This window comes from Colletes latitarsis, chromosome 11, assembly GCF_051014445.1.
Source record: "Colletes latitarsis isolate SP2378_abdomen chromosome 11, iyColLati1, whole genome shotgun sequence".
Lineage (NCBI taxonomy): Eukaryota > Metazoa > Arthropoda > Insecta > Hymenoptera > Colletidae > Colletes > Colletes latitarsis.
Genome location: NC_135144.1, coordinates 14273787 through 14301739, shown reverse-complemented (window position 1 = coordinate 14301739; position 27953 = coordinate 14273787). Strand labels below are relative to the sequence as shown.

The window sequence follows — 27953 nt, the reverse complement described above, 5'->3', positions numbered from 1 at the left end:
CACTGGCATTTCCAGACTAAAATTAAATCGGCCGAATGGCTGAAAATCGACCCGATACCTTCGAATTATCGAATCCACGGCGAGGATGGTTCGCGCTACTGCCTCCATGAACGCTAATTACGCGAGATCGAATCGCATCGGTCGATCTATTTCCTAATATTTACACGCAAGAACGTTTTACACGGCGTGCGCGTCCTATCAGTTTATCTGCGCGTTCTACGCCCCCATAATCACTCGAAACTGCCACACGTATTGACTTATTGCTCGTTTAATACACCCTTACAAAGATATATTGCTCGTAAACAAAAGCACGTGACTTTGATAAGAGTTATTTATTGGCATCCACCCAAAGGACGGTGTCTATTTTAAAGGAATTGGGTTTAAGACAAAGGAACAGATGAATTTATAAAGTATCGATTTTCATACAAATTTGTTATACTACCTTATAAACATAAAAAAGTCTGCAACCTTTGTTTAAACCTTTTTCAATATTTGTGATGTAAATTATTAATATAAATCTGTTTATTCCGGAGATACTAATGCGTCAATAAGCTTAAACAATCTCGTCTCGAAAGGAACAGCTTTAAAGTCTGACAAGAAGCGTTAGGGTGTTAGGCAGCTCGTTTCAAAGTCTTGCAACTTTGTCAATTTATCGAATTTCACAGTAATACTTTATAATTATGTTTTTCAAGTCTGAAACTTCGAGCGGAGCAAGAAAGAAAATCGAGTTTTTTTCAACTTAGAAATAGGCAGACCTCTTAAGGCAGCGTTTTCTAAAGTAGGGGGCGTAACCTTTAAGGGGGTGGTCTTTACAATTCAATGAGGACGCGAAACAAACTTTTCACTTAGGAAAATATGATTCGCTTAAACATCTATTTTTATTAATAAACTAAGTATAAAAGTTTAACAACCATCATATTTCTGAATCAGTAATTGAAAAATGAAATCGCCGCGATTGGAAAAATAGACGACGTCTCTTATTTTTGGTACCTACACACACATCTATAAACCAGCACAGTTTCATCGAAATCGGCGTCGGACACTTCCTTGTCAATTCGCCCGAAGGGAGGTTTACCTTTCCTCTCCTCCTTGTTTCGCAGCAATGTCAGATTCAAGCTCGTTTCCCCGATACCCTTTGTTTTGTCAGGCATTGTGGTATCCGGGATTACTCCCGATACCGTCGCACCACCCGTCGTTCCGTGCCGTTTCGAAAATTGTTCCCGGTAATAACTTTTGTGTCCCTCTGTCCCATCCCACTGAAACGCGTTTGCCATTCGTATTTCACCGAATTCTCTACCTCCCGTTCGGGGTTCAGACGGAGCACTCCTCATACCTTCGCCACGAAAAAACAACCATAGTTCTAGGCGGGACGCGAAAATATAATATTATATATAGAAAAGGAATTTAAAGATTTTTCACTCTACATTTTTATAAAAGTATTATCAATGGATTGGCGATGTTTTCGCGATTAAAATGAGACCCAACATGACCCTATTCGGACAATTTGTAATTATAGTTATCAATCTTTCAAAAATAATTTGAATAATATGTTTATTATTACTTTGTTATCTACAGGCGTTTGTGCTTCTAAATAAAATTGAAAAAGAAAAATTCTGTATGTTTGTGATTTCCTTATAACTCGTACAATTTTCGTTCGATTCGGATAAAATTTTGTGTAGATACTCTCTATATTCCGATGAAAAATATAGGCTAGTCAATTTGCAAAAATATTAACTATAAGACTAGCTACAGGGTTTTAAACAAATAAACGATTTTCTATCAGATGAAAATGCTTCGATGTCTTAGTCAACTATTACGTTCGACAGGGGAATATATTTATAATATCAATAGTAATCATTCTATTCCACGTTAATACTCTCCGTTTGCGAATCTAATATCTAGCAAAAATGATGAATACTTCAGTCGAGAACCGAATCAAGCTTGAAACCCTTCTTCGATCATTTCGTGCGGATTAAATGTCAGGCTATTGAGATCGAGTATAGGAACGCTTGTAGCCATACAGGAAACAATTGTCCAATTCTCGAGACGTATCCGTGACTGTGCTCAAGCGGCAAGCACGCGATACGCAAGCCCAATTTAAAAATACGCTGTCCACCAAAGGGCCAATTAACCGCGTGCATTTTAATTTTTTACGCGCATCACTCTCGACTTTCTACCGAAAATCAACTCGTCAATTTTTTACGGACCAGTGACTGTATAGTTCCCACTGATATGCTTTGAAACGAATGTGACGGAAATTTATAGTTTAAAAAATGCATCGTAGCGCGTCAGAGATGATGAAAATTCGTTAACGCGACAAAATATTACAGCAAAAAGGTATCGTAATTAAAACTAAGTTTAATTTAAAATAAAAAATAGGTAAAATTTCTGCTCCCATTGGGATTTCTTTTCTCATTAAAAATGGGAAATTAACAATTCTTTTATTTATTACGTATGCTTGGGAATAATTATCATGAGTGGAATCGACCAGTTGATAGTAAATATAGTGGAATACCATTGGCACTATCTCGACGAAGAACTCAATGCTCCAAGTTTTCGCGCCAGCCGGACCAATTTGAATTAAAGCGAGCAGATAAGACGAGTAAGATGGTTCGAAAGCGAAGCGCGAACCCTCTCAGAGAATCTGCAAGTAAAATGGAAACACACCAACGAATGGGAATTGGGACGACTCGCGAGGACGGGAAATCCCCATCAAGGACACCCACGCTACTTGCAAAATTTTACTGCTGTTGGCATACCCCGAGCCAGCCATAAAATTTTACATGGGGATTTCAGGAATCCCATTTACGAGTCCATACAAGGAACTTGCCATCGAGAAAGGAGCACCTAGTCCGTACCCATTTACAGATTAATACTCGAATCATCGACTAAAACTTATTTCATACGTCGCGAACTTCTGGTTGAAAATGCTTTAAGTACTTGCCGCTAGATGGCTACTAAGAAAATCACCTTTCGCGATAGTGGGTCCGACTGGAAGATCGTACAAACTGGAAACTAGCCATCTATCTAAAGCTAACCCAGACTAACAATTATTGACCACTTCTATAGGTGATTTACTCAAGTAAAGTGGAAGACTGAAAAACACTTTCAATCTTAATAATACATTTGGCGCGATTGTCGTAACCATATTTATGGACGAAAGTCGGTCGCTCGGCGTGTATGTAAACATTTCCAAGAAGAAACGGAGACTGTCGTCGCACGAATCGTATCCCCTCCCGTTTTTCCAACCTGATTCTCTGGTCGCGTCCTTCGTCCCCCGAGCTCCAGCACGCGAAGAACAGAACCAATCAGCGATATTGGAAACAACGAAATCGGACCAGATTTACAAGAATTCTAATAACGTACGAAGGTCGGCCGAAAGTGGAGAAGTAGTTCGCGCGATCGATGCCAAGTTCTCGCACTAAAAAGCAAAGTCCAGAGCCCAGAGAACCGACAGACATATTGGAACAAGCTTCGACCTGCTGTTCGCGGGCGTTCCTCGAACAAACACGAACGAAAAACTACGAAGATGAATAGAAAGACAGAGAATCGTTTCCCGTTGGGTGAATTTCTTGTCGACTACGCCGATGTTTCTCAGCATTTTTGTACCTGTTGCCCCGACATTCTCGTCTACATAAAAATCTATAATGTTAAATAAAATATTAGGTTACGTTGTAAGATAACCTCATTCGCGGAGCTTCGACCTTTCACTCTGGTTAATATGCATCCTACATAAACATATAATATGTACAGTAACTAGTAAATATTGTTTACCTTTACCTTATTTATCGAATAAAACAAAACATATGTAGGAAAAACAGAAATGAGACGCACAATTCTCGAACGAAACTGAATTCAAACGTAGAGTATGTATAAACTGAAACAGATTCTACAGAATTAGTTGTTTATGATCAATTGTTTTTATAAAAAAAAATGATGTTAAACAATAATATTTTAAAGATGTTCAATTAACTTCGTATTTATTCCAAATTGTAGATCTCGATGAAAAGGACAGAAAAGTTTTGTACAATTTTGCTCTATGACTGATAGTTTACTGAAAATATTAAATTCTTTGTTGCAAATGGTCTGCTTAGAACGTTCGTGGCCACGTCGGTCAGCCGGTGACCGTCAATGAACTTTCCATTTATGTCGCGTCGGTCAATGATGACCATCGTAGTTGACTTTTATTCAAATATTCATAAACCGTAACTACTTACACATCGGTAAAGCTACAACCATGATTGATAATAAAAAAAGGTCTACAAAGAATCAACTGTACTATAGTAGTTCAGTAGACTTATACTCGCTACGTGCGAAATTCTTTTCCAATAAAAAATCGTGACACGAATACGTCATATACTATTTTAAACGAAGATAAGAATTACATAATCAAAATAACATTTTCATAAATATATTAATTACAATTTACATTTAATTTTATCTTTATTAGCAAAATATGGAGAAGAAATTCGTTTAGGTTTCCGTATGTGAAATCTAATTCTCCTTGAAATTTATTTAAAACGTTTTCTTTTCGACAATCTTTATCTATTTGTCGTTTGTAACTACGTAGAAATACTAGCACAATCCATTGGAGGGGTGAAAGAGTTTGTATATGGCCGCATATGAGAACCATTGAGCTACGCGAGCACCAGACGGGTATTATTCGATTTCACATTGACGATAAAAGAAAGTGGAAAGAAAATGAAACAAAAAGATCGTCGCAGGAACGAGCACAATCGGAACGAATCAGCAGTGACGTCGTGCTCTGGAAACAGAAGAATATTGTGCGTCTATTTCCATCCCGAGACGGGGAATTTTACGCGAACGGAAGTAAGGGAAACTATTTTCAACTCTGCACTTCGCCCGAATACAGTATGCAGAATGTTAAGTTTCCTCGGTAACGCCTCTATATTATATGTACTATGATATAGGTTAGGTATCGATACTAAAGTAGCAGTGTTTCTCAAACTTCACCTTCCCACAAACTCCCTAGAATAGAATTAAATTATAAGACACATGAAACGTAAAAATATCCTCATTGCACGGTACTTGCGTAATAAATTTTAAACGTAAAAAACGTGTGCTGGACAAAAAGGTAAAGTGATTCACCAGAGGTCCAAGAGGTTGAAAGAAGCGAGAACAGCGCGCAAAGAAAGGCTCTAAATAAGTGTAAAGAAAGAACTACTTTATGGAGCTGAAATAACAGATTAATTACGAACAGCTGAAAGTATCTCTTATCACCACCTGAAACTTTAAACCCGTTTTTCTCGAAACCACCTTTATCAAACTGATTGGTAAAACTTTATTTTTTGTTGCGAAAGGTTGGTGGATCGCGAAGCGGAGAATTAACCGATACAACGCAAGTGCAAATGATAAAATACACTTTATTATAAATTAATGCGTGTAACAAATGGATCGGAAAGCATAACCACGTACTACTGAAAGAACGATCTAAGCAAGACTGCCGGTTGGCTTGCGAAAAACGTCACGTGGTCGATTAGTTTCTTAAGTAGTGTAGAGAGGTCTCCACTGGAGGATTTATATTTATAATTCCACATTTGTCGAAAATAAAAGATCAAATGCCAGAATAACGATTACTTTATTCTTTAAGATATTATTTTGACAGAATTTAGTTTCTCTAGAATCTATAAATTATACAACATTGACAATTTCGCTGACCGCGTTCGCGGAAGTCTCAAAATCGTTGTTACGAAACGAAAGCAACGTGTGACGTACGATGAACACGGGACAACGGTCTCCCATTTTCCGATCGGTGTTTCCCGTTTTTGACGTATGGGTGAGGAAGAGGGGGGAGTCGAGGCGAGGGCAAACCGGAGGAGGCAAGACTTCCGGGAGATCAGCTTGTCGCGCAGAGGGTCAGCAGCGCAATGGCGGAGGGGTAGGGGGGTTATGAGAGAAAAGGCACGGGAAAGAGGGCAAAGACCGTAACTAAAAAGAGGTCACCCGGATTTCGAGCGGTTTGCTCACCAGAAAGCGAGTCGTATCTCAAGGTAGCCCATCATTTTTCGTGGGTGGAGTTTTTGGCACGGTAGCCGCGCTTCGCTACCCTCTTTTTCTCGTTCTTCTCTGATCGATCGTCTCCAGAACACTATGCTTTTGCCCACCGATACGGACACCGGGCGCCTAGAATCGCTACCAAGTAAATAATCCTGTGTCGCGTTGATTTCCTGGGCACCACGATTTCCCTGTAACTTCTACTATTTTTGTCTAACCCCGATAACATTTTGTTTAGTTGTTCTTTGTACCTCGATGGAAAATGTAGTCTACTTAGATTACGAAAATATTAAATATAGTTAATATTATATTAAATAATATATATCGATACAGGACACTCTACTATTAAAATTTACCTGACTAAGCAATTTTATCCAAGCTTCACATTTATTTACTTCGTAACTAGCTGGTTATCTACGGCTATAATTTCAGTTACAATTTCTAAACACACGAACCTATAAACCCTGTTTAGTTCATCAAAATCAGTGAGTATTGCTATTGACATTCCCATTCTGAATGAAAATCAATTCGACCAATTTGCGTTGGGGTAAAAACGAACAAAGTTAAAGCGAATGACGCTGTACAGTTTGACGAGCAGAAATCACAGTTTATCTTCGCGTACATCGTATCGTTTGTAATCTTCCTTCGCGACAAATCGAGTTTACGGTTAGTTGTCTCGCAGACCCCGAGACTGTGTACAGTCCCATCGTCGATAACGTCGACACTTTTCGCCAAGTTATCTTCGTGAAGAGGCACTACTCTCCTCTCCAATAAGGACCCTTATCGGTCGGGCATTTTCTTGGTCGTGAACCGCCACCTTCTCAAGAATGAGGACGCAGTAACTGTCGCCTCATTCTACGATTTCTTTCGAACATTCTACCGCCAAGAAAACTTTTAGATTGTCGGGAGGAATACTCGAAGAAACGCACGTCAAGTCACAATCCAAAAAACATGAAGTTACTGTAACTCGGTCTAAAAAACATTTCATAACTAAAATCGTACATGTCGTGGAATGTCAGTTTAAAATTTCCCGAATTAAAAATTAATATTTAGTTTTCGGCATCGATTTTACCCACTTTTTACAAACAACGAGTTACTTTAATTCTGCGTTTGCGGCACGTTCGAATTTTTTTTGGAATGTGACAAAACGATGAAAGTGTTACAGGGTCGGCACAGGTGGTTTGTAGTCACTGAAAACGTTCGGTTCTTTTCGAAGAAATCGTTTTTGAGCGTCGCCGCGAAAGCGTAGGGACAGGGGGAAAGTGTCCTTTCAAAAACCATCGCCGAAGGATTATTAAGTTACCCGTAGGAGTCGTCGCATGGAAATCGTTCGACAATCGAACGCGCCCGAAGTTTTGACAGAGCTCGCCTCCGGAGTTCTGACCGACTTCGATGACGCTGCCCCCTCCTCGACCCCCACTCCACCAACGGGACTCATAGACGACAGAGAACTTCGGTCCAACGGTCGACACTACCGGGCGACAACGGCTGGATGACGAGTTCGGAAAGGAAACATCGAAGGGACAGAAGAAAATGAAGAATCCTAACCGTTTGGAAAGATAGGGAAGGTAGCCTTCGTCGAGAAGGAAAGATGTCAAACAGATGAATGGTTGCACAACGCGATTCGAGACTGGGTGTCCAGTGAGACCGTATCTGCAATATTTCTATAATGAAAAATTTCAGCACCTACTCGAATTTTTTTCTCGGAATTACGTAGGATTTCAAGGGTACATCTATTCACCAAAAATGATTGTAATTGACCCCCGCAACCGAAAATAATTTTTCCAGAACGATTTGAAATTTTTTAATTTTATCGAAAAATTTATCCACCTTCTCGAATTTTTTTCTTGAAACTGCGTAGGAATTCGGGGATAGGTCTATTCACCAAAAATGATTGTAATTGACCCCCGTAACCGAACATAATTTTTTCAGAACGATTTGAAAGTTTTTTTTTTCGTCGGAAAATTTAGGCACCTACTCCCTGTCGATTTTTCTTAAACATTCCTTTTTCATTTTTAGTAATTTTGTTTGACGCCCTACAGAAAAGTTATGTAATACTTTTTTGTAGGTACCCATGAGCTCTACTTCAGAAAAAAGTTTCATTGAAATATATTCACAATTGTAGGAATTATAGCTGTTTGAAAATTGGACCATTTTTAGGGGGTTTTTCTTATTTTGCAGGGTCAAGGACCAACTTTTCGAATATTTTTGCGATTTGTACATATTCTACATTAAAATACGCGTAGTTTGTTTTTTTAAACATTAAAATCGTCCAATCCGTTCAGAAGTTATGACGTTTTAAAAATTCGCATGAAAATTCGGGCAGACATTTCTGGCCAGAAATGATATTTTCAGTGAGATATTTTCTTCTCGAAAATGGTTAGGATTTCGAGGGTATATCTATTGACCAAAAACGATCGTAATGGACCCCCGTAACTAAAAATAATTTTTTTAGAACGATCTGAAATTTTTTAATTTTGTCGAAAAATTTAACACCTTCTCGAATTTTTTTCTCGAAACTGGGTAGGATTTCGGAGGTATATCTATTCATCAAAAATGATTATAATTGACCCCCGCAACCGAAAATAATTTTTCCAGAACGATCTGAAACTTTTCAATTTCGCCGAAAAATTTAGGCACCCCCTATCGATTTTTCTTAAAAATTCGTAGCTTGGCATCTACGTGGTGTGTGTTTTACCAATCTTCCTGACAAAATCCTGATAAAGGGAACGAAAATAGTTTAAGTAGCCTTTAAAAATTTGGGTTATAACGGTTACGATCGCCGATTAAAAGGAAGAAATATGAAAGACCGCGATCGAAAAGTTTTACGGTTTGCCCGTTCGGTCAATGGAATCCCGGAGCTCGGGATGACGTCAGTCGCGCACGACGCGCCCCTGTTTCGCGATATCCCCCAACGTCGTTCCCAGCGATTCGTGCCACGGGAACGCCGACTCGCGAACCCATTTCGCCAATCTCTCGCAACGTAAATTATAAAATCGCACGACGCCGGATCGTCTCGGCGATGGCCAACGCGCAGAGAGAATACGACGACGCTCTGCTGGAAAATTGAGGCAATGCTGCTCGACCTCTTGACCTCCATTCCCGTTCCATGACCGTTCAATAATGTATTCGATTCGGTTCGTGATGTGCCCACCCTAAATCTCTACGCACCGTTTCTCATCCGTACAAAGTGTATTCGAATATATGGAACCGACTCGGTCGAGAGCACGAAAACGAGGGAAAGGCTCGTATTACGAACGCGCGTCCTATTTCACCTTCTTCTCGAGGCGCGACAGTAGTGCCTCGTTTGTTGCACTAATCCGCGTTACGGTTACTTGCAACGGAATTACCCCCGCCATTGCTTTGTTCCTCCAACTCTGTGGTCGGTAAAGAAATGAATTAAAAATTTGTTTGCCTCGAGAATGTAAGAGGTGTATCTAACTTTATATAACTCAACTTTTTCGGATCTTGAATTAGACAGGTTTCACGTAATTTTCAGGTGGTTTGAAATTAGCTTCGTTTAAAACTTTGAATTTTCTTTTTAATTTTTAATATCAAGTTAACATAACGAAATATCTCATAGGCAAATAATTAATTATATTTATATTTATTGTATTAATTTTAATGGGAATATGATTCACTCTTCCCAACAAATCAGATACATTTCTATATCAAGGTATCCAGACTCTAGACGCGTACTATAGATTATGTAAAACTAACGACGTATAGAAGATCTTGAGTACTTGGGGATTCTTTTAGTCAACAGTTGCTCTTTGAATAAAGGCTAGAGTTTTAAAGGCCTTTAGCACAATATGTTTGCGATGCTCTTTGAAGTTGAGCGACGAGTCGAAAATAACTCCCAGATCTCGCTATGTACATACTGTGGATAATACCTAACCATTAACTCTACAAGAAAAGATACATTATATATTCCTCCTCGCCACGCCTCATCGCATCACATTTATCTACAATGAGCACAAGTTTGTTTTCACAACGTCAAAGAGCTTAAAGTGTCAAGATTCAATTGCAACACAATCTAGCGTCACGTTCAGAATTCACTGTGTCGAATGCAGTCAAATTAACTGCGAGCAATAGAACTGTGCTGTTCGATTCAAGATAGAGACTTTAAAATCTACATTTATATTTCTTTACTTTTTTTTTATTTGACATTTCTCATGGCATTTTTTCGAGAATATTATCAATGTATTGGCGAAAATTTGTCGATGAAAATGAGCCCAAACACAACCTTATTCAGACTATTCTTAACTATACTGTATTTGCGCCAATTTTGAAAAATATTTAACTGTAGATGAATGTGTAATTGAAAGTAGTCCGAATATGGTCGTATTTGGACTCATTTTCATCTGTAAGATCTCACAAATACAACAGTAAAAATTTCATACAAAAATAACCAAATATTTAAAAAATGTAATTGTATTAAAATGGTAAGCGATAATGTCTCCCCAATTGACAGAGAATATAGAAAAAAAACAAAGTCGAGAGCCAAGTACGAACAACGACTTCAACCTTACCACCCCCTTCCCCTCCTTCCTTCCCCGCCGCCGTTAAAAAAAAAAACAAAAAAGCCCGCGCTGAAACCGGTGAAATAAAATCGCAAAACGCGCGTATGAATACACGCGAACGAAAGATGAAACGCGAGCTGACAAGACGGAAGATCACGAGTGGGGAATAACAATAAAAAGAAAAAAATGGAGACCACTAGTGGAAGAGAAAGCGGAAGAGGAAGATCTGAAGAGACGAGGAAAACAAAGGCTAAGCTCTCGGAATAAAGGGTGGCTACGGGTGAAAGAGAACGGGTTTGAAAAACGAGCAACAGATCCATTCGTGCGATCGCTGACGTGGAAGGGGTCGCGTGAAATTGTATTTGGGCCACGAGGTAACGGAGCACATATACGGTTTTCGATTTCCCACGAGAGGTCAGCAAATTCATAACCCAATCTATTTCGGTGGGGAAAGTAGAGAACGGGTTGAACCGGTTGAATTCTGGCTACGCGACGATCGAGTGGTCCTTATTATTTTTCGAATCGATAATCGCGCGAAAGAAAAGCGCGAGAAGAAATTGGCTGAAAAATCACAGGTCGTTTAGCGAGAAACCGTACAAAGGGTGGCGGAAAGAATTTCACTGGCTGATCGCGAGGAGATGAAGGGGGGGAGGGGGGTGCTTCTTCCACCGTGCAGTCTCAATTTACATTTTTACGTAAATCCGTCTCCCTTGCGGCTATTAACCACTTTCCTGCCTAGTTCTTTTTCGCTGGTCGGTCCGGAAAGCGCAACATTTTTATTTCATTTCAATCGCGAAATATTTAGAACCCGCTCGAAGAAAACGTACAAACGATTCGATTTTATATTTTCACTTTTTATCTGGTTTTGTATTCGACGCGATATTGGAACGGGTCATAGTGATATTTTTCTGCACGAATTTCGATCGGATTCGATTTTTCTGGAGGAGTTTCTAAACCTGTTAACTACATAATTTAAACGAAACAATGTTTCAAATTGGAAGTAAAAATATTTTTATTACGTCGGTTTCGGGTGGCTTAAAACAAATATTTTTCAATCCTATTTTCAAACAGATCTTGGGAAAACAACAAGATTAAGTATGTTCTACGGTACCGTGACTTTATAGAACAGCGTATACAGATGTTCCAAGTTACTTTAACACTTTGACTGCCACATCACTCACATATGAGTGACAGGATTTACCACTATGATACTAGAAAAAATCATTTTCAAGTTAAGACGAGGGAAATAAATTTGAATGGAATTTGTGAATTTTAACAAGTTTACGATAATAAGTACTGAAAGAAATTTTAGGTTATGCAGCTTACAATGGTGTAAAACAAGTTTTCATCTGGCAGTGTACCTAGTAATACGGAGTAAATAAGATGGATGAATAGTATAACTGACAACGAGACTTGCCGCGGTCAGTTTCGTTTGCCATCGGTCTTGCTGTGCCACTTTGATCGAAGAAATTCGCCACGATGGGTAGGATAAGCTTCGGGATAATAGAACGACGACAGTCGGTGATGGTCGACGGTCAATTCCGATGTAAAACTCAAGGTAAACCGAGAATGGTCCCATATCGGGAATGCATAGGCAACGGGGCGTCGTCGGTGATCCGTGTACGAAGAGCTTACAAACGCGGCGACCTGTGAACCTGGCTGAAATCCAGAATTCGCGTCACGACGGAAAGAAACGAACGACCACGGCTCCTCTACCGTCGCGAACGGACAGAGAAAGAAGGTAGATAATCATCGTAAACGTTGTCGAAATCGTTTCCCTTTGTCCTATCTCGGCCGACGAATCACGAGGAACGACGCTCGTGAACCCAACTGAGGTTGAGAGTTGTCGTTTCTCGGTAATGAAACGTATCTCCCTTTTTTTTTTCCAACCGACTCGAGTCGGTTGGAAACGTGATACGTCTACGGCTCGATCCTTCTCGTCGAACGTTGACGAGAACTTATTTGCCGCCACGCATTTGTAGGTCACTGAAAATCTTAGTCGAAGACTTTATTTAAGCGTCAATCTATGGTATGTATATACTTCAGTGTTCGATCCATCTCACCGAACGTTAAAAAGAATTTATTTATTTGTTTGTTGAATCGAATCCATTATTTTAAAATTAATCTTCGTTACTTCGGGAAGTACACAATATTTGTTAATTGTGTATCGAATATACAATATAGAATACTTGTGGAACGATGCATTTTCGGATATTGATAAAATTTTGATTCTAAATATTTTGAAAAATAATTTGTATCGGATCCTATAATGTAGCACTTTTGTAAAACAAAGATGTCTCTTAGTTTCTAAAGTTTAAACAAAGTCGATTATTGGAAAGTTTTGTACGTTTCTTCTTAGATTTTATCGTTTAACGCGAGCCTGATGGAATACAAGTCCGATAAGGGTCTCGAACGACCCGAAGAGTCAATTTTTGCGGACGTCATTCCAGATATAACGCCGAAGTGCGTTGTTCAAATGGCAGCGAAAGCGCGAGTGGAACGACTCGACGTTCGAGCGAACAACCAACGAATTCGAGGCCTCCGCGATCATTCGTGACCCAAATATTTTTTCTTGCGACCGACCGCGATGCAGAATTGCGGCGAACTCGTAGAAACGACCGACAGTCTTCCACTTTTCGCGTTTCCTGCAACGGGATCCATTTTCGGGACGTTTCACCTCTTTGAAGGAAACTTCTAACTTTCCTGGTCGAAGAAAACAACTATAACATCTTTTATATTTGCAATAACGATTAACTATGTATTTTGGATTCATAAAGACTCGGAGAATCATATTCTATACAAAAAGAAACCTTTTTTCTAATTTTCAAAAGTATAATAATTTATAGCAAAACCTAATTAACTCCTGTTCAAAACATTTTCTTGCTAAACTATCGGAACTCTACGTATTGTAGTTCGAAAACCACACGAAGACTAATTTTTAATTACAAACAACGATAAAACATATTTTTATTTGTTCCTTCAATCATACTAAATATATTACAAATGATCATTTTTGCAATAAGGAAATATGATCAAACTATAAGATACAAATGAAAATATCTGGGTCTGCGAATCTACTGGAACGAAATATAAAAGGAATATGGTATCCATTTGTCTTTCATAAAAGACATTCAAGATAGGAAAAGACTCTTTGAATCGATGATTTACAGGCTCTCGATAACTGTAGATTCGAAATACTGAAAGTTTGCTTTCGAAATGGGCAAGAAATTTTTAATTCGAGATCACTTATTCTCGACTAGTCCGACGTAACCGACTCTTCGAGTGACGGAAGAATGATCGTCGTGGGTGGAAACGCTCGCGGTATGTATCACGAAAATTGATCCACGCGCTCCACTTCTCACGCTCGCAACACTATTCTATCCGAAAACAGTCGAGGCACCGGTGGTCTCTCTGTGTGCCCCGTAAGAAAGAAAACCTCCTCGACCTTGCATAGCAGACGTCAAAGCACTCACACGATCGGGCAGAGCCGGTGTGTGTGGAAGGGAGTAGTGGGAATGCTGGTAAATTAAATGAGGCTTGAAGAAGCCAGCACTCGAGCAGACAAAACAAACACCCGGAGGCTGCCCCCGTCGCCTTTCTTCGCGTTAATCACCATCGACGACTCAGAAGGAGGGGGTTATTCAGTAGCCGAAAACAATGGCCCAAATGTCACGCCACTCGAGCGCGTCCCAAAGGGTTCGTCGTCTACTAGTGCCTCGCTTCTCGCACCTGATCCGGCGTTAGGGATACTTGCTACGAAATCACCAGCTCTGTTTACGTTTCTCCCACTCGATAGATATACGATCGGAAAGCAATTTTTGTTCGACTAGTCTGTTCCCACGTTTCTACAAGTAAAAACCTCTCGTTTTGATCGCGAGAATAGAGGCAAAGTATATGGTGCACCGATACGATCGAGGGACGTCGGTCGTTCGCGCGTCGCGGGATGATACCAAGGCTGACGGGGAGAGTCTGCCAGGCGAACTGGAGCGGTCCAATCTCGAGAGCCGCGACGACCTGCGTGAGAATCCTCGGCGCTGCTCAGACTAGCGCAAGCGGGGACGACTCTGTGCCTCGAGTGCCGACGGTCACGAAGCCAGGCGAAGATGGAGACGCAGGAACGAACAAAGGCACCGCGAACCAACGGAAAGAGGACTCCCGATGGGGGACAGAGGTGGGAGAGGGGGGTAGAGAAGGGTCTGGTGGCGCACCACGCGACCGCAACGATCATTGAGAGCGTATCTCCGAGTAGTCGGTGGATCGCGGATGAAAAATTGGGCGAACCCGATTATGTTTAGCGACGAGATCTCTCGTACCGATTAATCCTGCTGAATCCTGGATCGCTGTCGTTCTTCCGGCGGCGTTATCTGTCCCGCGGCAGGAGGGTGGTTCCGTCCATCGCGTTTCTGGATCGTATCGTCCCGAGGATCGATCGCGGTTCCGGGTGGCACACGCGCTGACCGGTTGCGGTACGCGTCCAGAAAACGCATTTCACCCGCCGCGAACACCCTCGAACGTTGTCACTAGCCCCGTGGATCGTACGTTCTGGTTAAAAGCTGACGGATTATCGCGCACCATTCGCAGACCCCGACAGTGTACCTGCTGCCCGCCCCAATCGCGGCTGCCCTTCCACGCACTCTGCCTTACTTGGCTCTCTTGTCCTCGGCTCTTCGCGTTGTGTACGTGTGTGCATGCGTGTGTAGTGTGGCGTGCAGGTGTGTGTAGGAGCGTGACTCGCGCAAACGGATACCGAAACCCAGCCGTGCGGCAGGCTGACCGAGTGGCGACTGAGACTCACCCTCCGTGGCGGCGCTGACTACCCCCGAACCAGTCCCCCGACTCCTGCCCCCTCTTCCTAGTTTCTCTCCGCTCCCCCTCCCCTCCCCCAACAACCCTTCTTCTCTATACTCCCTGTTACATCCTCCTCCTGCCCCCCCTGTCCCTACCACACTCTCTTTTGCGTGACTTTGTTTTTGGATTTCTTCGGATCTCGCCTCGATTCTCCTCGAGACCGGACCTAACCCGAGCAACTTTCCGTGGAAACTTTTTTCGCGGTTTGCAGTAACCCCATGGACGGGATTGATCGAAGTTTGTCTTTCGACGGAGCAGCGTAATTGGCGACCCGTCTTGTAGACATTGGACTGGGTAATGGGTAGCCACCGGAGTCGTTCCGACGGCTGTAAAGAGGACTGACCGAAGCCACTCCTGGGGAAGAGGGTGATGCGCTTGTAGGTACTGTTCCGATCTGAGGTGGCGGAATTGGGTAATTCTTCAGGACGAGAATCGTACTGGAGTCTGTCTTTCTAATGGCGCGCGATTATTAACCATGGAACGGAACATTGTTTTTCTGGGAAATGATCTGCCGCCGTCAAAAAATTTTCAATAAACATCCTAATACATAAATTCTCATACTGTCAATCCACAGACCCTCGGATGATCCTGAACGAGTCAGAGAAAGTACAGAAAGCTATAACTTTAAAGTCAGAAATCGTTGAATATATTTTTTCGGCACAGAGAATTACAAATGCCTACCCCTTTACGTCCAGGCCCTTACGTGCTGCAGAAGCGTCGAAAAAGTGTACAGAATTCGTCCCTGGAAATCTTGACTCCCGACATTCAAGTACGCTAACGTCTTCACCCCCTATTGTCTCTACGACCTCGCTGTATTTCTACCAGTGTCTGCATCTTCAGGACTTTCTTCAACACCTTAACGCATGGCGTGTCATATACGACACGCACCAATCTCTTTTACTATATTTTTCTTATCGTCAAAGGACCTTAATCAAAATTAATAATGATAAATTTCCTATTTTGCTCGAGAATTCTCAAATAATTAACGAATCAAGTGGATACTCCTGATTAATAGAACAATATGTGCAAAAATTTGTAAACAAATTCTGAAGTTTGTATTATCAAAAGCAACAAAGAGGATTTTTTGTACTCAAGGTAATTAAGAGATCATGTTATATACCATCGTTTTCTTTTGATAAAAATATGAATAGATCGATAAGGATTTTCCTATTAAAATGTGTCCAATTTTGAAAATTTTCAACTGTACATATGCGTGTAACTAAAAGTAACCCAAGTATGGTCGTGTTTAGACTCATTTTAATCGGGGAGATCTCCCCTATTCATTGATAAAACTTTCGTAAATGTATAGGGTGTCTGGTAAAGTATTCAACAAACCTCGTTGACGCGTTCAACAGGGCCTGACAACTTTCGCATCTCAACTTGAATATCAATATATGTATGTTGAATATCGAGAACAAAATTTTGCGTAATCATAACATTTAACCCTTCAAAATAAACATTGTTCTACTGTGACACTCTTTCGTATCATTGGGAATATTTAAGTTGAATGTTTCTTGGTGTGAAAAGAGTTTATTAGACATCTGAAACATAATCTTTAAGCGGGAGAATTACTGTAGAATACGCCAACGCGCACTGACGCGACGCGACGCAAGACGCTGGATGCTAAGAAAGGCATTTCACGCGACAGAAAGAGAGGCACCTAGGCGCGCGCGACAGCGTGTACGTCGAGGTGTGGAAAGGGACGAAACGCCAGGAGCGTCTCGTTATCCACGAATTTGCGCGAAAGGTGCTTACCGTTTTAACGAACGACACTTTAATTACTTCACTAACGGTATATGGAGACACGAGTGCAATTGTGCAGATTTGAAAGCTGTCCTCGCGAAGAGGAGGAGGATCTTAACCCTGTCGGAGCCTGGACTCGAATGAACAGCGCGCGCCGCGTGCGAAAACCTTACGTTCGTATCTATTGAACACGTGCGCCAAACGCCCATAGGCGTTCACCGTATGCGACCCCGGTATATTAAATTTATTTCAATTTCCTTCAGACTCTCGACAAGTTCGTCCCTTAATATCGTAGTAGTTCCTAATATTTTGTAAGTGGCTAAATTTGAGTCACCTACGACAAATTTTTAAAAATAGAAATGTTAAGTTGCTTATACTATTATTTCGTTGCTATTTAAAATACTAAATTTTTTAAATTTAGACTTAACATAGCCTCCGCAGTATTCATACGTATGTATACGTATACAGATGTCGCTAGGGGTAGTACTGCTTTAACCTCAAAACTATACATCTGAACTCCACACTGTACAACTGCGAACAATGATTCCTTTTCTCTAGCTCTGTTCTAGATGGCGCCTCGATTGAACCGCTGGATGGCGTTACGAGAAAACGGAAACCATTAAACTGTACTAAAAAGAAGAAAACTGTACCCAACATGGAAACGATGTCATCCGTTTAAATTTGTAGACGATTCAGCCCCATAAGGGATGCGAGTTAAGTTTTGGACAAGCTTATACAGGGTGATAAATTCCAACGTTTCTGAAGATAGAAGTGATATGCGGAAGATGACGAAAGAAGGTCAGAGGAAGAACAATGTGAAAGAGGGGGATAAAAAGTCGCACGGGGGTTGGTTCGATCGAACTTGTTAGAGGGAGGGCGCCACCTCGTCGGCCACCCCATTTTCATCGGCTCCTGCGGTCTGCACACTTATCACTTCTATCATTACCATAGTGGTTTATCATCCTACATAATGAATTGTGCACAGAGACCGGCGATTTAAGAGATAATCTATGAAATAGAAACCGAATTCGTCTAGGTCGAATCACGTTTTTTATTCTAAACTTCTCTATATACGAAAATAAAAAATATAAAGGAACAAATTGAGGAAATTGAATGAATATGCAGCATACGTGAAAAAAATAAGAAAAACGAAGGACGAATGACTGCACTATAAAAGTAATCGACTATGTTAGCTACCTAATGTTGCGTGAATAGAGGTCTTCTGCAAGATATGTCAAAATTGAGTTACTTTTTTATCGTATCGTTTCTAAGTATACTGCAATAAATTATCGCCCGCAAAAAATGAAAAAAGAACAACAACTAAACGTTTAAGAAAAAAATTGAAAGTTTGTGATAGTTCAAATTACTTGCAAAATAACACTGAAACATTTTTACACAAATAAATTTCAAAAATTGTATACAAATAAATTAAAAAAATTTTTTTTTTAAATCACCTAAAATCAACGACTGTAAGTAGAAATACCCGATAATATCGATACAAATGGGAGTGCCAGAACCTCGGAGGACTTATGGGTCCTGGTTTGGCCAGCGCCATTGTAAAACGACAGATTGACACACGCATAATCGAAGCAACCGAGGAAAAAGTGGCCTGTTGGTGTCAACGCGTTTTAAGAATGTTTCAAGAGCAGATAAATAGCCCCTCGCACATTTGACTTCCGAGAGATTTATGACCGGGTCAAAGGCTGACAAGTAAATCCATAAATTTTTTTTTTCAAACTTGATTTATCTCGATGAAACAAATTTCAGTCCAAGTATCGTTATTTTTATTTATTTTCAATAGACACGTAGCACAGGAAAAGTCATCGTTTTATGATTTGTCAAAAAATATCGTAATCTTCGACACGACCGACATCGATGGTTGATCGTTTTTTTTCGAACCTCGTTCATAAGAATGTTTCGAGAGTCGACCAGGTTCCCGTTGTAATCGATACAAGACGATAAATCAACCGCGCATATTTTCGCTTCCTTTTACGGTCTCGTACGTAAAAATCCATTTGGCCGCGGGCCAATCGGGGCTTCGTTCGCGTATATCCTCGCTCGAAGTGCTCGGAAATCGCGCCTAATTAACTACGCGGAGAAAAGAAAATCGTTTCTTTTTCTTTCGCGCGATTCACTGCGTCCCGCTGCATGCATACACTTGGTAGAACAAACACGTATAACGAATCTCATTACACGACCGGAAAATGAAACGATACGGCCATAAATTATCTTATTTTCACGCCTGTGAAAATCTTTTGTAAAACAATCCATGAAAAAAAAAAAAAAATAATTCTTCGCCCGAGATTGTGGGCTCAAAACGATACAAGAAAAATTAATTATACACGAATTCTTCACGCACCCTTTGAATCCCAAAACGCACCCCCTCCCCCCTAATAGTGGTGGTGCATAGTTTATAATAGTAAAATTACGCACGGTTAGCGATCGGCAGCTGAAACGCCAGTCCTAGCACCTAACCTCAATTAGGGCGCGCTAAATTTGCAAAAAAGTTTCGACGTGGGTTGCAACACGGTAATTCGTGCGATTAAATCGACCCACGCGGCGAAAAATCGCGAATGCGGTTTATCTTCAAGAACGATGGGGTTGGGGGAATAAAGAAATGGCGGACGCGGAAGTACGTCATTAACGGGAGTACGTCGACGGCGGCGTCGAAGAAAGCATTGATATTCGCGGCACGTTCGTACATCGTATTATTTAAGTTTTTCCGTGCCTGCGAGCCTCCAAGCGCGAGTCGAGTCTCCCTTCGTCATTTGGTATGCCATTAATTAATTTGGGCCTCGAGAGCGAGCCAGACGCGCCTCGCAATTAGTGTCAGAGAGTCAAAATGGCACGTGTGCGCCAGCCGCTGGGCGTAAATATTCCTCCCTGAACTCTGCAACGGGGCCGACCGGGTGCCTCTACTTTAAAGGGCAACGTGATTTTCGGGCAATTTCCTCGGGATTATTGGCCCCCGCCAAAAGTTGCGTCGCTAAACGAATTTACGAAAGGGGAAACAAGCTAATTTGAACGTTGGAGAATGGTATTCGAAAACGGAATGCATACGCGAGACAAACGTCTCTTCTACGGACTGAAGTGCATGTATTGTTAAGACATTTTAAAATTAGACTGGCTCACTTAATCCTGTATCGACGCGGAAAAGTATACGGAGCAGTAGAAGCCGAAAAACAGTCAAGAATCGTTCTTTAGAATACAAGAAGCTTGGAGGCGTTCGATCGACAGATTAACGCGAACTGACGGTGTAAATACTAAATGTTTTTGCACGCTGTAGAAGCAGACCGTTCGAAAATTTTCGAACACCCGAAGCAGAGGCATAGGAGTCACGAACGCAATGCGGAAGAACACAACGTACGACTTCGCGTTCACGCATGTAAGCAGCACGCAGGCCGATGTTCCCCGTATCGTGACCCGCGCTACGCTTGGCCTTGATCCACTTTTCCCTTCCTTTCGAAGCACATAAGCGTGAACGATACTAGATCTCACGCGACGCACCGCGCGAGTAACGCGACCCCTCGACGATCGAATCACGAATCACGACTTCACGACGATTCGTCGAACCCCCTCCCTAGACGCTACAGTTTGGTGGTGTCGAAAAAGCTCAGTGAAACTGGACCAGGTTAGGTTAAGATTACACGACCGTTAAAACGACGTGCGTTTCTATGTTCTTCCTTGTCTTGCAATTGAAAACAAAAATGCACGTCGTTTCGACACTCGTGTGACCCTGGTTTTATGCCGTTGAAATACGAAGTTATCATGGTTTCTTTCCGACTATTCAACGGACGGTTCCTTCTTTAAATATATACCTGTGCTACGAACGAGCTAAGTGCTAGGTCAAAGATGATCTTTACGATACATCTGATCCACACAAACAATATCTGGCCCCTATAAAAATTGCCAATAATAGGGCTTAGGAGTATATTGCCATTATTATTGGACATAAACAGATTTAATTTGCACTTTCGCGACCTTGCTTTTAAACTAAGCAAGGTTTGCTTTACCTTCTCCTTTCACTGTAATTTACTAAAATATACTACACCCACCGAAGAAACCATTGGATAATATACGTGCATCGATAATATAATACACGCTCGAAAATTTTATTGTAACAAAAGAAAACCATCAACAAACAATCGCTTTATTTACAAGATTATAAATAAACTAAACTCTTATGCGTAAACAATTAATCGGTCGATTTCTCTTTGGATTCGTCTTTTTCTAAAAGGGCACTCGTAATCCCGGCTTTCTTTAATTCCTCCACGAGCTCTCCGTTTTTGTGCATTTCGAACAGTATGTCACATCCGCCCACAAATTCACCGTTTATATATACCTGAGGTATCGTGGGCCAGTTAGAATATTCCTTGATACCTAAATAGAAAGGGAAACAGTAATATCGATACCCTAAACGCTTCGTCACTTATACAGTGGCCAGCATAGAAATAGTGAAACAATTTTGTTAGTACATAACACGATATATTTTGTCTTTATACTGTATTACCTTCTCGCACTTTCACCGTGGTTTATTCATCTTCTAAGCTACGATCGAGCATCAACACATTTCACAATTCTTCATTTACAAATTATCGGTTAAGTTCAAGCTACGTAGTACATACCACCGTTATATAGGGAAATCGTAATTATTTGCGTCCAGAGCATATTTCGTTAATTTCATTTAAACACGGAGTACAGATAAGTGGAACAGTTGTAAACCATAGTTAGGAATACCAGTTTTTATATACAGAAATGGATCATGAACGACATAACCTACCCAAACAACGCCTAAAAATTTTTCGCCCTCGAAATGAAAAATTTAAGCTTCGTGAAATCTTAGTCGTCTTAAAATTTAAATTAACGTTGACCATCGAGCATCGGAACATTTAAAAGTCAATGGAAATGAAAATTACAAACTACATAAGGTACAACGTGTTTAGAAGGAGAAATTTGTATACGAAAAAGCACAGAAATTAGTGTGTACTTTTTTCGACGATGTTTCGTTGAATTAAAATTAAAATAACATTTTTATTTTATGCCTCATCATTGTGCAGAAAACATAAAAAAAATGAGATATTTGCAGCATAAAATAAAATACTTCTACAAGTAAATTTGTAGTAACATTAGAAATTCATAACCTAGTATTATATTTCACCAAAGTTTTTCCTTATTTGTACGCTTGCCACTGTAAGTTCAAGGCATTGCAAAATATAATTGCCTGAGTTTTGACTAATATAAAAGAAATTATTTATACTACATACATTATTAAACTTGGCTTATGAATTTCTATGTTTATTTTGTTTGTAAGGAAAGCTAACTTTGCCTGAGTACTTCATCCTGTAAGACGTCATGGGCATCATATTTAACATCATGCATCTTTAATATCTGCACAACTCCATTACTGAAACCACACTTAGGCGCATCAGGTTCACCTTTCATAAATACAACTACTTTGTTCTTCTGCAACAAGAGCAATTAACAGTCATTATACAATTGTTAAATGGTTAAGACACCTAACACTAACTTTATACAGTGGCCCACAAAAGTGTTCGTGCAAGAGAATGAAATTTGTTCGATTTAATTTAAGTAGTAAATAATAAGTATGTGAATAATAATAAACATAATAATTTTTTGAAGAACATTTTATTCGTGTAATATTGAATGAATTGAGCTATAACGGATTTACTTACCTTAACGAGGTTAGCAATGTTATCAAATTTCGTGGAGAGATTTCTGATTCCATTGTAAAATCTAAACGAAATCATTTCTTTACCACTGCCTCTAGGAACTGACAGTCAAAGTTTGAACTTCTTTTTACAAGAAAAAAACACGACACGATAGGTTACCCGGTTAACGAATCGATCGAGGATAGCAGTCTGCTAACCGCGCCGCCATCTTAGTTTTTTGATACACTACCGACAAATGCGTTGCTGTCGTCATCTGGTAACGACATTAAGAACTAAAATTATTCTAAAATACTATGCAAAATTGCTGCTCTTGTTTATGCACACTCTCAGTTAGTCTTTTAACTATTTTAACCTTCGACCACAGTAATTTGATGTACATTAAATTGATTCCATATTACTAGAATGTAAGGATAAAATGTACAACACATTTTATCTAAATAAAATAACACATATTCGAGGTAGAAAGACTTTATTAAGATTCGGTACGAAGTTGACCTATCTTTGCTGTTATTGTCCTGTACTACATAGTAAATACATAATATAAATGTATTAATATGAATGCGTTCGTGTATCTATAAAATGCATACAAACAGTAACTAATATCAATTCCTTTTGTCAACGAACTCAATGTAGGATACAAAATAACTCTTTGTTCTAAGATGCGATAAATTTATTCGAATTTATACAAATTATACGGGGAACATAAATTATACGAGAAAAAGCGTTATGTATAAATATATGTACCGATATTTTCGTAAACTGATATAACGTAAAACCAATATTTCCACGTATCCATTTAAATAAGAGTTATTTTGATGCAATGGAAAAGAATATCGGTTTTTTTTTTGTTTTGACGCAGACACATGGTTTTAAATACTTTGTAACCTTTTTCTAAATTTATCAAATTTGTTCGAATTGTTAGTACATATCGATTCCATTAAATGAACAATTTAAGTTTTTGTTAAATATTCTGCATACCCACAAATTTCCAATGCTCGGTTTAATTTAAAGGTCTGGCCACTAGATGGCTGCAGCAATGACGAATCTGTGCCATTTTAGAATAAGTAATACAAACAAGAAAAAAAGAATTGCACGACGACTATTGAATTCATCGATAAGGCATATAGAACAGAATCAGTTTTAGACGCCAAATTATTGAATATTATTATACTATATACAAATATGTATACACAAACGGTAATCGATAACTTTCGGTAGGAAGCAACCGATCGTGATTCATAGGCCCCTGATGATTGTAGTCACTCAAGGAACTGTCGCTGCAATTTTTCTTATCCTCTTAACGCTGCTTAATTTAAATTCTTGTTAAAACATCATACATGCACTCATTTATATAACTACTACACAATATAATTACGTAATTATTGTGAACGATAACAAATTACTCTTATACAGGCCACACCAAATTTATCCTATAACCAGGGCAGTACCTAAGCATTTCAGCACCCTATCATATTTATTTGATCACTTACTGTATATTGAATCGAACAAAAATAGCACGAGTTATAAGGAAATCACAAACGTACAGATTGTTTTCTACAAAAATTTGTCAATTATGAACGACGCAATTATTAAACTTTAATATCTCTGAAGCTAAGCCTACTATTTCCGAAGCATCGTTTCGTAGCGTCGATATTATGAAACAACTTCGTTGCATTTATTAACGAGGAGGAAATACTATTAACCAATGGAAATGTCCTTCCAAGAAAATTAGTACTTCGAGAGGTTCGGAGAAGGAAGAACGGTTGAATCGCGTTTCACCGCAGCCATTTCAAAATTCGATCTACGTAGTTGGCCTACTTTCGTGATCTACACGTAAACGTAGAAGGCTTAGCTACGATAATTCTCAAATAAACGTTTAAAGAGATCGTTCCGTTAGTAATTCTAAATGTTGTTACAATGAATTATCCAAAACGACCACAACGACAATATTGGCAATTATTATCATTGTTAACAAGAAAAGCCTTTATTACGTTTATTAAACGTCTCCTTAAATTGCTTAAAAAGTCTAATATACAATTATAAATGATAAAAAAGGTAATTAATTTCTTTTTCGTCATTAATTTTTCAAGAGATCGTAACGAATATAAAAACATATACATATGTAGAAAAATTAGAATTTGGAAATATAGAAATACTAAATTTCTGAATAGTTGTGCTATTAAATATACACGTGAAAATTTGTTTCACGAACTTTGAGGTTAAATTCTTTCGACAATGAATATCGTTGTAAAAAAAGTTTAATACATAACCTTCCGTTTCTTTCTAGTAACACGATTACATAAATATCCATAAATACTAAAAACTTATCTTATCTATGTCGATATTGTATCCGCTCGGCCAAAAGTACACCGAAAAATTATTTGAACTGACCATTATCGAAGAAATTCGCGACGAATGTCTGGTCACGAAACAAGTTTCTACAACTCTTAATCCGATTATTTTCTTCGTCTGCATTTGACACAAAGAAATAATAGAATAACTTCTTTGTTACGAATAATTACTACCACGAATGAATCCAGGTTAGAATAAAAAAAAAAGAAAGAAATGTTTCTCCAATTTTTAATTTCGAACGGCGTTTTTAATTCCCTGTTAAATTTATTTAATTCTAGGTTATTTTACTTACGTTTTCCGTCTTTATTTTCCAGCCATCCCTAAACAGGTTAGTCAAAATTCGCCTGTTGTTTCGATCACGCGACGTTAATGTCCCGTTTCGTTTCCGACTCGATCGATTGCCAATCGTAGATTTTATTCGCGGATAATTGACATAAAGTTGTTACGAGCTTTTCTGGTCGGGATACGACTACGGTTTAAACCCGGATGACTCTATTTTCCCTGTGACGTAACGGGGAATTATTATTACGGTGAAAAAAAACTCGATAACCGACACAACACGTACGCGGCACGTGGACGTCTTTTCCGAACCTATGACATCACGTCGAAATCATGGTCACAGCGCTCGATCGCCATGGAAACTCGCCCCGTGAACCTACGTTAGAACGCCCACGAGACTTTAAAGTTCGTCCATTACACGCATCGCGGCGCACACTTCACGGACAAAGTCCTTGCGATAGGTCGTGGACGAAAGCCACGAAAATAGCAACAGGTAAAATGTTGAAAAAATATTCGCATTAGAGCGGAAACGCGGGAATTCGCTTTCGCCCGTCGAACCTTGCGGCTAAAATTCAACGTATGAATAACGGCTGAATATTTGATTCGATATATTCATGGAGACTGAAAGGAGATGGAAAAGAGAAAACTACGTTATGTAGTTGACCTCCGTCATCTAATCCACCAAACATTTTCTCGTCTCAATTATTCGCTACAAATAATATTAGAAAATTACTTATTTTTATAAGAATCCATTGCTTTCATCTAAGAAAATAATTTTGTTCCACGAAGTATCATCTTTATTTATGTATTTTTCGTTGTGTGAACGATCCGCTAGAATGTATTAGCAATAAACAAAAGATAGTCGTTTACGTTAAGCTCGATAGCTTGTTGCTTTTGGATTCTTTATTTACATTACGAATAGAATAGATACAGCTTGAGATAAAGCAGACCATGCCTTAAATGCCGAGCATCCGGTGGTTGGACAAAGGATCTACATATTTGTATAATGTAATCGATGAAGGGGCGAAAACTTTCGTGAATAGGACCTGTCGGAATGTCCTCTGGTGGCAAACGCTGGAATTAAAACTGTCTCTTCACGTAATCGTTTACGAAGCGTCAAAGAGAATGTTATAAAAATGTACGTCATCAAAAGAACTACGTCCAATGGATATTTTTATTTATTCCGTTTAATTGCTTAGTTTCAGAATATTGGACCGTGTCGAAGTTGTTTACAAAGACTCGATAGAATTCTCGCAGTAACCTAACACAAAGACGACCTTCCAACGGACGTAATACGTATACACTTTTCTCTCCTATTGCGCAAGGAACAACAGATATCCAGTCTTATTGGTTCAAGTTATAAGATTACGCGACGAAGTTCAAAGTAATAGTTATTCAAAGTAATTTGTTAACACAGGGTGTCCCAAAATATGTACGTTCCCACTCAATCGGTAAAATAGAAATTACGAGAATCATTTAGATGCACGCAATAATTGCGTTCGATCTTGTAACGCGGGCTTGCGTTTAGGTTAGTTTTCTCCGTGAGACGTCGATCGTTCTACGACGAGGCAAAAAAAATACCACACGGGCATTGGGTTTAATAAACGGGAGAAGGTTAAGGGATCCACGAAGGTCAGTCGCAAAGTGAATGAAGGGACAAACCGGAAAGGAACGTAACCGGGATTACAATGTTCGGGTCGTGCGATTGTTGCACTATTTTGCGCGGTTCGCTTTAACGCTGACTACACCGTGACGAGGGGTTTCACTTTGCCGCAGTGTTGGCCACTACTGCCAGTTAATGCATTTTCACTCGTGGGACGGTGACGCTAAATGATACGGTTTCCTGTTCGCAGGAAACTCGAAACTCCCGGAATACTCAGGTAATACCAAAATTCTAACGCGTAACTGTATCGAATGTCTGAAAATATTACTCTACCAAAAAATTCTCTCACTTCCACTCCTATACTTCTGTACAACTGAAATAACACTCTTTAACACTAAATAGATAGATTTAAATAAATCCCTATTCATACAAAAATTAAGTGCGATGAAATACGTAAATTTTCGAAGAAATTAAAAAACTCCTGTCTTCGAGATTTCCGAGAATGATTCAGAGTGTCTTATAACTACGCTGAAACTTGGTCTATAGACATAAGAATCTGTAATTAAAATTTCAAGGGGGGTTTCAACATGGTAAAAAATTAGACTTCGTAGCGTTACGAAAATGATTTCGACCAAACAGAAGGTAAGGCATAGGCGTTCGTCAGATCGTCTCGATTATCCTCGCGTGGCGGGTCCCCCAAGTGGGGGAGGTTGTCGGCACTGGCGAGCATCTGTGACGGAGAACAAAACGCTGGAGGGAAAAGGAACTTGCTACCGAGAACGACGAGGAGAAAACGATTTGCGAACGAAGAGCGCGTATACACGTATCGCGGCACGTGCGACGAGGAGGGAGAAACCTTACGCCGATTCCTCTCGAGGTCGAACAGGAACGAAACAGAAA

General features: G+C 39.8%; 2 protein-coding genes across 8 annotated transcripts in view; both read right to left on the bottom strand.

Moving 5' to 3' along the window:
* Positions 1 to 15310, bottom strand: part of Eag (potassium voltage-gated channel protein ether a go-go) — a 99428-nt gene extending 84118 nt beyond the window's left edge. For all 7 annotated transcript variants that reach the window (XM_076777908.1, XM_076777910.1, XM_076777909.1 and 4 more), the window contains exon 1: positions 14852 to 15310. The gene's annotated coding sequence lies outside the window, so the exon portion shown is untranslated. The remainder of the gene's footprint in view (positions 1 to 14851) is intronic.
* A 5948-nt stretch (positions 15311 to 21258) lies between these two features.
* Grx5 (Glutaredoxin 5) lies at positions 21259 to 25711 on the bottom strand. The gene is made up of 4 exons (XM_076777919.1): positions 25464 to 25711; positions 22823 to 23072; positions 22451 to 22592; positions 21259 to 21509 (listed from the first exon to the last, which is right to left on the bottom strand). The coding sequence occupies exons 2-4, from the start codon at positions 22895 to 22897 to the stop codon at positions 21325 to 21327; spliced, it is 402 nt and encodes a 133-aa protein (XP_076634034.1). The 5' UTR covers positions 22898 to 23072; positions 25464 to 25711; the 3' UTR covers positions 21259 to 21324.
* Positions 25712 to 27953: the final 2242 nt, after the last annotated feature.

Bases quoted from the DNA above. Each gene is read 5' to 3' on its own strand.
- Grx5 (XM_076777919.1), bottom strand. From the start codon at position 22,897: ATGATTTCGTTTAGATTTTACAATGGAATCAGAAATCTCTCCACGAAA. The intron at 22,593-22,822 runs GTAAGTAAATCC...CTCTTGTTGCAG, and splicing joins ACATTGCTAACCTCGTTAAG to AAGAACAAAGTAGTTGTATT. The intron at 21,510-22,450 runs GTTAGCTTTCCT...CTTTCTATTTAG, and splicing joins GGATGAAGTACTCAGGCAAA to GTATCAAGGAATATTCTAAC.